General features: G+C 31.9%; 1 protein-coding gene across 2 annotated transcripts; it reads left to right on the forward strand.

The window, feature by feature from the left end:
• The first annotated feature begins 2,690 nt into the window (after window positions 1-2,690).
• Window positions 2,691-7,597, forward strand: LOC145607817 (putative calcium-binding protein At1g02270). Of its 2 annotated transcripts, none has more exons than XM_081663415.1 (11): window positions 2,691-3,061; window positions 3,425-3,639; window positions 3,774-3,878; window positions 3,986-4,091; window positions 4,816-5,036; window positions 5,117-5,193; window positions 5,278-5,386; window positions 5,487-5,612; window positions 6,297-6,407; window positions 6,497-6,604; window positions 6,835-7,597. In XM_081663415.1, exons 2-11 carry the CDS (start codon window positions 3,499-3,501, stop codon window positions 7,054-7,056), a joined length of 1,326 nt encoding a protein of 441 aa, XP_081519541.1. In that variant the 5' UTR covers window positions 2,691-3,061; window positions 3,425-3,498; the 3' UTR covers window positions 7,057-7,597. The 2 variants fall into 2 exon arrangements, with proteins under 2 accessions (XP_081519541.1, XP_081519540.1); XM_081663414.1 differs by lacking the exon at window positions 2,691-3,061 and adding an exon at window positions 3,185-3,324.
• The last annotated feature ends 4,470 nt before the right edge of the window (window positions 7,598-12,067 follow it).

Raw genomic sequence — 12,067 nt, forward strand, 5'->3', positions numbered from 1 at the left:
AGCTCAACAATTTGACAAGCAAACTATACAACTTGCGTTTAACAATTTGATAAGCAATGATATTAAATTATTTTGAAATAAAAAAGTTAGATTTTAGTCCAACTGTACAAATATCATGTAATTTAACTAATGTTTAGATTTTGATATATAGTTTGTACTTATCAGTGTAACAATTTGACCATCGTATTAAAATTCTCAAGTTTGGAAATCAATTTGCTATTAGTGTAGTTGACGTAATTTGGGAAGTTGAATTCTAATCTATTTGGTGGCAAGCATATGCATATTAATAAACATTATAAAACCTTTTTTTACCTTGCTTGTTTTAAGGATTCAATGTTGAACACTATTCTTGTTGATTTTATTTTTTTATTTTTTTGGAGGGATTAGAAAATAGGAATATTATTAGAAATCCTTTCTGATGGGGGAAGGTCTTAATGCATCAGATATAGTACTGGGAGACAAGTTATTGCCAAAACAATAATGTCCAAATAATTTGAAAATAACAGACCTTCTTAGTTTGATTCTCAGTAGCTAGCTTAGATGTGTCGAATATTCTAATTGTCAAAGTATCGTAAAATTGAACAAACTTATGTGATAATGTGATTATTTTCCATAGCTTCTTGAGCACCTTGCACTGATTTATTAATAATCATAAAAGATTGTCTCCTTTAATCATACCAAATTATATTTTGGTGTGTTATTAATTGCTAGTTAGACGTCCGTCATGCCACTATGAAGAGCTACTGCTTCATCTTTGAATGATTTTGTGTTGGGTAGCTTGAAAGTGCATGCATTGATCTGATGACGTTATTATCAGAGAGGATGATGACACTTGTTGTTGCAGAGTTATTACTACGAGTCTACAAATGATGATGTAACACGTACACATTATACACTTCATGTTTTGTGTGATTGAATTATTTGATTAATCGACACTAGACAGAAAAGGAGAAATATATTTGTGGTTTATTTGGCATTTTAAACTACTCCTAGAGTCCACATATAGAATGCGACAATTGAGCTAGCACATCACGTATATTGGACAATAAGCAAAAGAATGAACATGTTTTTTCTATTTTATCGTTTCGACTATAGCAAAAGCCAAGAGGCACATTCTACAATTTAAAAAGACATGTTCTTGAATAAAATCACAGAAATTAAGGATCTTAGCTTAATATGAAGTAAACAAAAAGATCCATAGTAAAAAGAAAATCGTTAAACTAACTTTCGGCTTGTTAAAGACAGAAGGAGATCGAAACATTATTCACGAGGCTAGCCTATTGTCTTGGACTTGTCACCATAAAGCAATAGCATACATGATTATGTTAATCATAAATAAGATTTTGAACAATTAAAATGTGCAAGACAAAGAAGCAAATTTAATGGAAAGTTGATATACTAATTAAGCTTTACGTACTACTCCACGCATGAATATTGCATTATATTAATAAAATTGATCTAAACATAATTTTGTTATGAAATTCAATTATTCAATAACACTTTACATTAGTTTTTATAATCATGTCTTAGGAAAATGCATTTATGATAACCAAGCCACCATTATTCACAAATCTACACCTTCCTTTCAAAATGCTCCAGTAGACATGCATGGGTGGATAGAGTAGTGAGAAAAAAAAAATTACTTGTATACAAAGTAATGCACTTTTATAACATGGCACATGCCTTCAAATAATTCAATTTTAACTAAGACGATAATTTAACAATAATACATTAAAAAGGTAAATTTTTATCGGCTTTTTAATCAACAATGAAGTGCTTAATAAATATGTATTCTTACACGTGTCTTTGTGGTTGTCTATCTATCATAAATCTATAAATAAATTAAGTGAATAACACTAGATTATATTGAAGAAAATAGTCAATTAGGCATTAACCTTCTCCTTCCATGTCAAACAACTAAAGATAAAATTGATCCCGGCCAAACGCTGCACTCTATTTCACATATACGAAGTATACCTTTTAGACTTGTAATTGAAGATTTCATAGATTGAATATTGTTAAATTTCCCACCAAAATCAATAAGCCACTACTTAGGGCAATCTTTACTTGGAAAACATTTTTATTGACTTATAGAAAACACGTTTATACGTTCATAAACCACTTGTCACGGTTCATATAATCATATGTTCATATGTACTTCCCATAAATGTTTGAGGTTACGGACTGGATTTAGGTAATCCTTATTTAAATTTATCCAAATTTTTTTTAACAAATAAATTTATCGCCAATGTATATGTTACATGTCTGAAGATTAATGTTAGGCATAGAATTTTTGTTAAGCTAATTTATCCAGTTAAGCTAGTTAAGATAATATAGATTCACTTTATATAATTTTTGTTAACAAATATCTTTTCAATGCTCTACTCGTATGTATTTTTAATCAACCAAACATTCCAAGATATTTATTACATTCATACTATTTCCTAAGATAACGTTACATAATGATTAAAGTAGGAGATATACTTGGACATTAGAGTCTATAATCATTAATTAACGCTCAAGTAACATGGTCCATTCATCCAACCAAAAAAGCCAAAAAAGAATTTATTAATTTATACAAGTAGGTTTTATAAAATTTTATCATAGTATATACGTATAAATATAGGCATATAGCCATATAAATCACAATTTAACCTATTATTATTGAGTCAATCAAATTTATCCTAAGATTAAGATTAAGAAAGAGACTTCATTAATTACTCTGTTCTTATCTTTAAAAGGAGACCAATTTGTAGAAGAACATTAGTACCGGTATTTCAGTTAATTATATTTTTACAGAATACAATTAAATCTTCTTCCCTCTTTTTTTCTCTCTCTAAACTTAAACAGGCCGGCAACTAATTTCTCTTTCTCTCTATATTCTGTATATTTTTCCCCAAAATCTCGAAAAAGTTCCCAATTTTCCTATTTTTAACCAATTATCTAAGAATCAAAAACCCAGAAAATAAATTCTGCAACTTTTTTTGATTTTTTTTTTGTTGTTGCTAATTATACTGTAATTAATTAAAGACGATTTCTTGCTGTTTGAAGAACCCTTTAGGTGAGGGAAAAGCCAATTTTTTTGAGATTTTTTGGTTTGTTTTGTTTTGTTTTTATTATGGGGGGCATTTTTTCGCAATTGGGTTTAATGGGTTTGAGATTTTTTTGTAATTTTTCCGCGTTTTTGGAATGCACATAAGGTGTTTGTTTCTGGGTCGCTTTGGGATTTGTGAAATTGTATATAATTTGACATTGGAGTGATGTTTTAGTGATATAATATGTTGGCTTTTATATGAAGTTTTAATGATGAATTTATGTTTCTGGGTATATTTGTTATAATATTGATTTGGGTTTGATTGCTTTTGAAACAAACATACACAATTGCAATAAAATTTATGTGTGTTGGTTTAATTGGAATTTATAGGTAAGGAGCATCGAATTTTGTTGTTTGTTGCGCTGGAAGTAATTGGAGAAGAAGATAAGGGTGAGAAAATAGGAATGGTAAGAAGAAAAAGTATGTTAAAGGGAAGAATTTCGAGAATTGGGAGATATGCAATTGCTTCATCAATTACAGATCAATGTATTACATGTACTACATTTAATATCCTTGCCCCAATCTACAAAAGGCTGAGTGATGAGGTTTGTTGATTAGCATTTTGTAATAAAGTTCTTATTATGAATTATAATGTTCATTATATTGTTGGTAATTGCCTTCTCAGTTGGTCTTCTGGTGATTATTGCTGATTTTCGTATTGTTTTCGGGGAGGTAACAGGATCAAGACGGCCGTGAGAGCGATTACAGAGCATTTTGGCTAGCTAGAAATCAAAGGATATTAGATTGGTTGTTGTGTGAGAGATCTACTATTATTTGTCTTCAGGTTGGTGGCATTTTCATGTCCTGTGTTTACTAGTATGTTTATGGTGCATTGCAATTTGTTATTGGTCTATTGGGGTGCTAATACTTGTGAATCTATGCTATGTTCAGGAGTTTTGGGTTGGTAATGAAGAACTTGTCAGTATGTATGAAAAGCGGCTTGGTGATGCTGGTTACAATAATTTCCAGCTAGCACGAACGAATAATCGTGGAGACGGTATGCTATTGCTCTTTTAATTCACATTGTTGGATGTCAAACATATGCTATTGTTCTTTTAAATCGCGTTGTTGAATGTCAAATGTTTATTCTGTACTCGTCCTCCTAGCTAAATAGTTTGCCTTGAATTGTGATGATAATGTGATTCTGTATTCTTGTGAGTTGTATGGTATAGTATTGGTGATAATGTAATAGTGTGGAGTGAAACTTGTTTCTTGTAATTCTATTTACATGATCATTTCGTTAGATTCTCAACCATCCTGCCTAACGGTCCAAGTTGCTGTTTGGGAAATTGAGAGGTGGAAATACAAAGACTAAAGGAGTTGGTACTTGGTAGGGAAGAGAAAGGCGGTGGACCGGTGGTAAATCACGTTATTCTATTGTTTGGTGAGGTTTGCAACGTCACATTCATGTGGTGTTGCCATTAATAAATTGAAATTAGTTGCATGATTTGGGTATTGTATTCCATTACAGCAGTGGTTGGTGATAATGTCCAGCTAAAATATTGTCATCTACTGCTGCATAATACAAAATTGTGTTATATTACCACTTTCCATCAACTAGTAAAATAAACAATGACTAATTGATTATGGTACTCTATAGTCCTACTTTGGTATGTATGCTTAGATTGCTTACCTGTGCTGCTTAGCGCTGACAATATAATTTTTTGTGTTTTTTTTCCTCCTGACTGAGACCCTGTGGTGTTTTTTTCTGGAAAATGTAGGTCTGCTGACCGCAGTACATCGAGATTATTTTAAAGTTATTAATCACCGAGATTTGCTACTGAATGATATTGGAGATCGTGTTGCTCAGTTACTACATGTTGAATTAGTTAATCCTTTCTATCAAAATAGAAGCACAAATGTCCGACAAGAGATTCTCATAGTGAACACTCACTTATTATTTCCTCATGATTCGAGTCTATGTCTAGTGAGATTGCACCAAGTATGTTGTTTTTAAAATGGTTGGCATAGTTGTTTCTTGACTATTACAAGCCTCTAATCGTGAAATTATGTAATATTCAGGTTTATGAGATCCTACAAAATGTGGAATCTTACCAGAAAGAATTTAAGCTGAACCCCATGCCTATCCTACTCTGTGGGTAAGCTTCTTACATTTTTGCAACCAAGGATATGCAGGTTTTTGGTACTACATTGAAGATTGAACACAATTGTTTTTGTTGCAGTGATTGGAATGGCAGCAAACGCGGACATGTTTACAAGTTTCTAAGATCTCAAGGGTTTGTCTCATCATATGACACTGCTCATCAGTACACAGATGCTGATGCTCATAAGGTGATCATCACCTAAATAATTTTATAAATAAATGTTTTTTCTTGTATATGCAGCTGTAACTGGTGTTCTTCCTTTTCTCATGCTCATTTCTTAAACATAGTGGGTTAGCCATCGCAATCACCGAGGAAACATCTGCGGGGTTGATTTCATATGGCTTCTTAACCCAAACAAGTGCCGGAAGATTCTCAAGACAAGCTGGAATGAGACAGTATTTAGCATGTTCAAGGTTGAATGCCTGCTTCATTTTACTTTGTAATTTTTATATATTATTTTCTTTATATATCTTAAATTCAGGTTGTATGTCTAGACTGTAATTGCTTTGATTACCAACTTCTTTTTTTCTGCTTCGAGAAATTAGTTTAGTGAATGCATAATAAAGGATTGGGGTTAGAATTCTCTGTATGTCTGCACACTAAGGATTAAAGGTAATTAGGTATATATGGCTAGTGAAATTCAATAAGTTTTGGCTAGTTTGGGATTTTTGTTGGAAAATTATAACATAGCAACTAGAGATTTAAATGTCAAACCAAAAATTGTAATTAATCATAATGAAAATCTTGTCAAAATTCTTGAACTAGTCATCTGTATATTGAATATTTTTGTCAAAATACTGTCTAAATTATTAGGATAGTGTTATGATTTGATGCTTTGACTTTTTAAAATTGAATACAGCATGATTGGATAATTGAATAACATTGTGAAATTCAGAGACCATAATTATCACTTGATTATGATGATCTAACTTGGTGAACTATGCTGATGTATCAATTTTGTTGAATCTCACTGTAGCTCTAGTCATCTGGATTGTCTATGTTCTCAACTAAATGTGTAGAAAACAAAAGTACTTTATTTTTAGGATAAGGTTGCAGTTTTCAGCTATGTATTTAATTGGCAATCTGTTTCTTTACAGTCATTACTTCGGAGAGCTTCATTGACAGCTTATGATGCATTTGCCTTTATAAAGGCTGATAGCGGGAGTGATTATATAACTTACTCATGTTTCTGTGAGGCTCTTAGACAGGTAATGATAAGCTTTCAGCATCAAGCTCATCCCCCCCCCCCCCCCCCTGGTACATTTGTAAGTTGTAACTGATCTTTCTGCTTTTGCAGCTAAATTTAGCTGGCCAACCTTACGGACTAAGTGAGGAAGAGATGAAGGACTTGTGGGTTCAGGCAGATATTGATGGAAATGGAGTTCTCGATTACAGTGAATTTCAGGTTAAAACACACTTTAGTTTTGCTCACATTGGACTTTCATGCTAAGTTAAAAAGTGACCTTGGTGTTACGAACATATAAAAATCTGATCTGCAAATTGGCAAAGTACAGACCCATGGAATGGAATCTGTATCATTGTTAATGATTAGATAGTAGAGACTAATAGTCATTATGTAACCAATCTATCTCCTATGTTTGATGTTCTTATATTGCAAGGTGCTTATTATTGCAGGAAAGAATCTGGAATTCAGAAGACACGGATGATGATGGAAGTGTCCATGGCTGTGATGTCAATGACACGGTGCAAGCTATTGGGTTCAGTGTTAAAAATGCAGTTCTCTTCCCCACTGAAGTCGAGAAAGGGATGTGGCCTGAAGACTACTCATTGTCTGACCATGCTCGGCTCACTGTAGTGTTCTCACCTGTACGAATGCCATGCTCTCAGATTTTATGACAAAAACTGCAATAAAAGAGGTTTCAGCAATTCAGCATGAGATTTAATGAGCATAATACATTGGAGGATTAATGCATAATATGGAACACTCATCAACTTTTTGTTGGTGACTGACTGACTGTGATGTGTACGTTCTTAAGCTTAAATTCAACCATACCCTGGTAGACCTCTATTCATGGACGATATATCAGAGTACGAGTAATAGCAGGATCTCATAAGCATGTTTTTGTTTTTGTAAATGGATTTGACTTTCAATCCCAGGACAGAGAGATCGTCAATGCTAGTGCAATAAGTTCATGCTCGGTCAGTTCAGTTACAGATTTGTGCTGAGATTTCTGATCGAACTGGTGAACAGATACAAGGAAAACCGCGGAAGCATACCGTTTGATGAATAGGGCCGGGACAGATGAAGTTGTATACTGTAAATGTGTGTATAATCAGCTCTGTAGCCACTGTAAGATTTTGTAGGTAGCGTGTATAATTTATACCAGATTTTGTTAATATTGCACCAAAAGGCAATGCAATTTTCATTTGGTGATAATGCAGTTTGTGCCAGTAAAGTTCCAACCACTATGACTGCCACATATTAGCTTATACCGATAGTAGATATAGACACTAAGTACTAACATAATTTTGATAAATTAGTCGCGTAACGTAAATTCTTTTTTATTTTATTTTTTGACAAGAACATAAAATTCTAAATCATCCTAATATGCACAATTTTACTATTGTAAGACTTGTCAAAAAAAAAATATTACTATTGTAAGCAATTTACAAACCACAACCATTAACCAATTAAATTTTAAGTCAATCTATTATATATGCACATTTTTTTCAATTAAAATAGAAAATCATTCTACAATTCAAGTACCTAATCAACAAGAAACGCTAGACATTGACATGTAATTATGGTTGCATTGGCAATTTGGCATTAACATTTATTACAAAAAACACGTACCTTTTTTTCTTTAAGAAAAATACTCAATACAAAATAACGCAACTAAAATTGCTAGCTCATTTAGCATGTACGAAGTAATATAACATCTGTTTTTTTTTTTTTTTAATGTAAGAAAAATAAAACATCGGAAAGCTTTCTTACTAGAAAAATTTCTATTACATGAAATATGTAGTGTCTATTGGTCCATTCGATTTATAATTAATAATACACAAATGTACCGAACTCGGTATAGATAACATAATTTATCTAGCATCAACACAATTCACAATGAATAATTCCATGAATAAGAATCCCCATACAAGAATGGAACATGATCCCAAATCCACTGAACATTCAACCCAAAAGATGAGGAAAATAAGATATTGGAAGCATTAGATATTATTCTTTTATTACGTACCAAGAACACAATCAACATTCAACACATTATTAATACAACTATGTAAAGTAAGAAAAAGGGCGTTGTCGACTAACCAAAAGCAGAAAGAACGTTAAAAAAAAAAGACTGAAAAGAGGAAATTAAAAATTAATAGTGCAGTATATCTGTATATATAATTTAAAACAAATTCAAAAAAAAAAAAAGGTTTGGTTTATGTACGTACGGGTGAGAGAGATTAGAGATAAGAATCGTCCAGAAAGTAAAAAGATCCATGCAACAACATGCATTATCATCAATAATCGTCAAAGCCTAAAACTTTAGGATGTGGGCCCACAATATAATTATATTTCTAAATTACAATTATACAAGTACTACATATTTTGTTAATATTTTCTCCATTTCAATCGATGTGAGTATTATCTATAGTCATTAAAAATCCAATTTTTTTTTTTAAAAAAAAAAAAAAAAAAAAAAACAGAAAAATTATAGGTATATAGTTACATACTACTTCCTTTTCTTATTATTTGCAAGATTATATCAAAGCAAATTTTTTATATCTCACAAATGATAACCCTTTGTTGCAATAAAAAAAAAAAAAAAAAAAAAATGTGTGCAAATTACTCTAATAAGTTACTTCGTATAAGCCGTCAAAAAAAAAGTTACTTCCTATAATATAAAAGAAATCAATTAGTAAATTGACACATGATGTAAGAAAATAGAGCAACTAAACTAAAATGAAGGAACTAATAAAGTACATTGTATTGCTTTACTATTATCTTGTTCTAATTAAAATATCGCAATAATGTTGCTTTAATATTATCTTGTTTAATTAAAAAATTGCCTAGGAATTGGTGTTATTATTCTCCTAGAAATCTTTACGTACTTTTTTGTTGGTTTTTTGTTGTGCTTTAAATCAAGAAAGAAGTGTGTAAGTTGGCTGATATAGATAGTGGAGTGGCTATATATTGCATGCATGGTTAAACGTCTCTAGTGGCTTTGTCCTTTTTTGCTTTTTTCCACGTTCATGTTCACACTACTATACTACACCAAAACAGGATAAAGTGTAGTACCATAAAATTATCTAAGCTAAGGTTGTACTATGCACTAAAACTACTTGGAAGTTGATGGTTTTTGATGTAGAAATATCTTATTTTGTGTAATCATGTTAGGTATGTAACCGTTAATGTTCTATTCCCAATATTTTTAACTTATGCATCTTATATTTAAAGAGAAGGAATTGTCTGGGTTTAAACTTATGGTTCAATAAGTTTCAATCATACTCGACAAGTTATAATTAGTGATAGAGTATAAAATATTATTCCTGGACCTCAACCATTAGCTTAAACTTTTGGTTGAGTTGGTCCACTAACATGATATCAAGAGCCAGCGTGACACAAAGGTCACGGGTTCGAATCTCATCCGCCCCCCGCTTTCAAGTGGAATATTAAACGCTGGGTATGAGGGAGGCCCATGCTGCATCCACACTCTAGCCCAAACGGGCTCTCGTGTGAGGGGGCGTGATAGAGTATAAAACATATTCCTGGGCCGCCTCAACCATCAGTTTAAGCTTTTGGTTGAAATGGTCCACTAACAATTAGGATGGATGAATGAGCACTATCAATTATTTCACTCTATGAATTCTCTAACATAGATCTTAATATATAGACTAGCTAGAGTAATAAACTAATAATAGAATATCAAATAATTATCTTCGAGATTCTTAATATGCACTTGAAAATAAGGTGCACTCCCATAAAAATACACAAATGATCATCTTTTATTTAAGATAGGTGTACCCTGATACATTATCGAAGTTTTGTTTTTTTTATCATGTGTAAGATTTAATCCATCTACTTAATGAATAAGAATATAAACTAAATTTCTTATAGAAGCGAGGTATAGTACAAATTTACACATTGTTTGTACTATTGTACTTATTTATCTTAGTTAAGGTTTGTGGAAGAGTATACAAATCGATCCTAGCTAGGCTTCAACCACTAATTTAAGTTTTAGGTTGAGTTAGGGTATGTTTACATTTACTAAACTGAACTGAACTGAATTGTTTATGAGAGAATGAAGTTAGTAACTAAACTAAGTTGAACTGAAATTAAGCTGAAGAGAACATGTCATTATTTTTTTTAACATGATATCAAGAACCAAAGTTTAAATTTTATCTACCTTTCCTTTTAAGTGGTTTTGTGTTTGCTATAAGGAGGCTTATGCTACATCAACATTTCAAGTCCAAATAGCTCTCAAATGAAGGGGTATGATAGAGCATATAAATCGAAGCTGGGTTTCAAGTTTTTAACCATTAGCTTAGGGTTTGTTGTGATCCCTTTTTTTTAGTATTCTGTTTTTTTTTAAACATAAAACCATTTATTTACGAATACATTTCTTACAAAAGATCCAATGATTCATGGACCAAATACCAAAACCCGAATACACCAAAATGTTAAAAATTTAGGATACCTTGGGCCCGAATTAAAATCCATCAAAATGACAGAAAATAGTCAAATCGACATCAGTCACTATCTTCTTTTCTATGTAGGTCCCACTACCACAGTAAAATATTTGATAAATTAATATAAACAAATATTTAAATAGGAAATTGAGAGGAAAATTCCCTCTAAAACTTCGTCACACTTTCCTTCCAGTTAACACGTCATCAATTAGTGGGTCCCAACTCCCAACTCCTGCAACTCTTCTTGTATTTCACCATTTTTCCTACATGTCATCTTCCTATTGGCCAGCTGACTTCTACACCCTCCCTCTCTCTCTTCAATCTTCCTCGTAACGCTCTTTGAATTTCCTATTTTACCCTTTTACAACCTTATACGAGTGCCGTATAAATCAAAGTGTAGTTACGGAGTATTTATTAAAATAGTACTCGTATAATACTATTACGCATACATTTCTATAATACTTAAAATGGTACAATGTATAAATTTAGTAACTTATCACAACAACATACGATTTTTAGATTGGTGTAAGGTGTAACTAGTATTTTTTTTTCACATAATTATTGTTTATATATTCTAGCACTTTTTTTTTATTTTACTTCTTATAAACCGCGTGCATTAATCATTTACTCGAACTTGAACTACTAGTGTCAACTACCAATACTGTCAATTTCTAACTGGTAAAGGTTATAATTTTGGGTATTTAGATGATTTTTTTTTTTCTTTGTTGAGAGCCACAAGTGCATGTGATGAGAATTAATCACAAGATCTCTTGGAACGGGAGGGGAATTCTAACCACTTGAGCTATCCCTCACTCTTTGGGTGTCTAGAGTATAATTATGGCTCACCCTTAATTAAAAAAAAAAAAAAAAACACCACTTTTTGACATGCAATTTTTCTAATCTTCAGACACCATTATAAATCTTGTCCATTGTTATGTCTAAGCACGAGGTTGAATTTCAAATTAAAGAAGAACATATCAATGTTTTAGTGGGAATGTGAAGGACAATAAGATATAGTGGAAACAAATCAGCCTTGTGTCGTCAAATGTGACTGTGAAGGTGTGAAAAATATTGTGCGCTCATAGATAAATTAACACAATTCCATTAGTTTCAATGAAAGGTCATAAAATAAGTGAGAAGAAGTGAGGAACATCATGTTGGCAAGAATAATGTGGCATCAGAAATGACATGACGTGATTTTAGTTGTTGAAATCCC

The sequence above is a fragment of the Chenopodium album genome, chromosome 23 (genome assembly GCF_948465745.1).
Source record: "Chenopodium album chromosome 23, dcCheAlbu1.1, whole genome shotgun sequence".
NCBI classification, from domain to species: domain Eukaryota; kingdom Viridiplantae; phylum Streptophyta; class Magnoliopsida; order Caryophyllales; family Amaranthaceae; genus Chenopodium; species Chenopodium album.

Bases quoted from the DNA above. Each gene is read 5' to 3' on its own strand.
- LOC145607817 (XM_081663414.1), top strand. The intron at 5,613-6,296 runs GTTGAATGCCTG...GTTTCTTTACAG, and splicing joins CAGTATTTAGCATGTTCAAG to TCATTACTTCGGAGAGCTTC. The intron at 6,605-6,834 runs GTTAAAACACAC...TTATTATTGCAG, and splicing joins TCGATTACAGTGAATTTCAG to GAAAGAATCTGGAATTCAGA.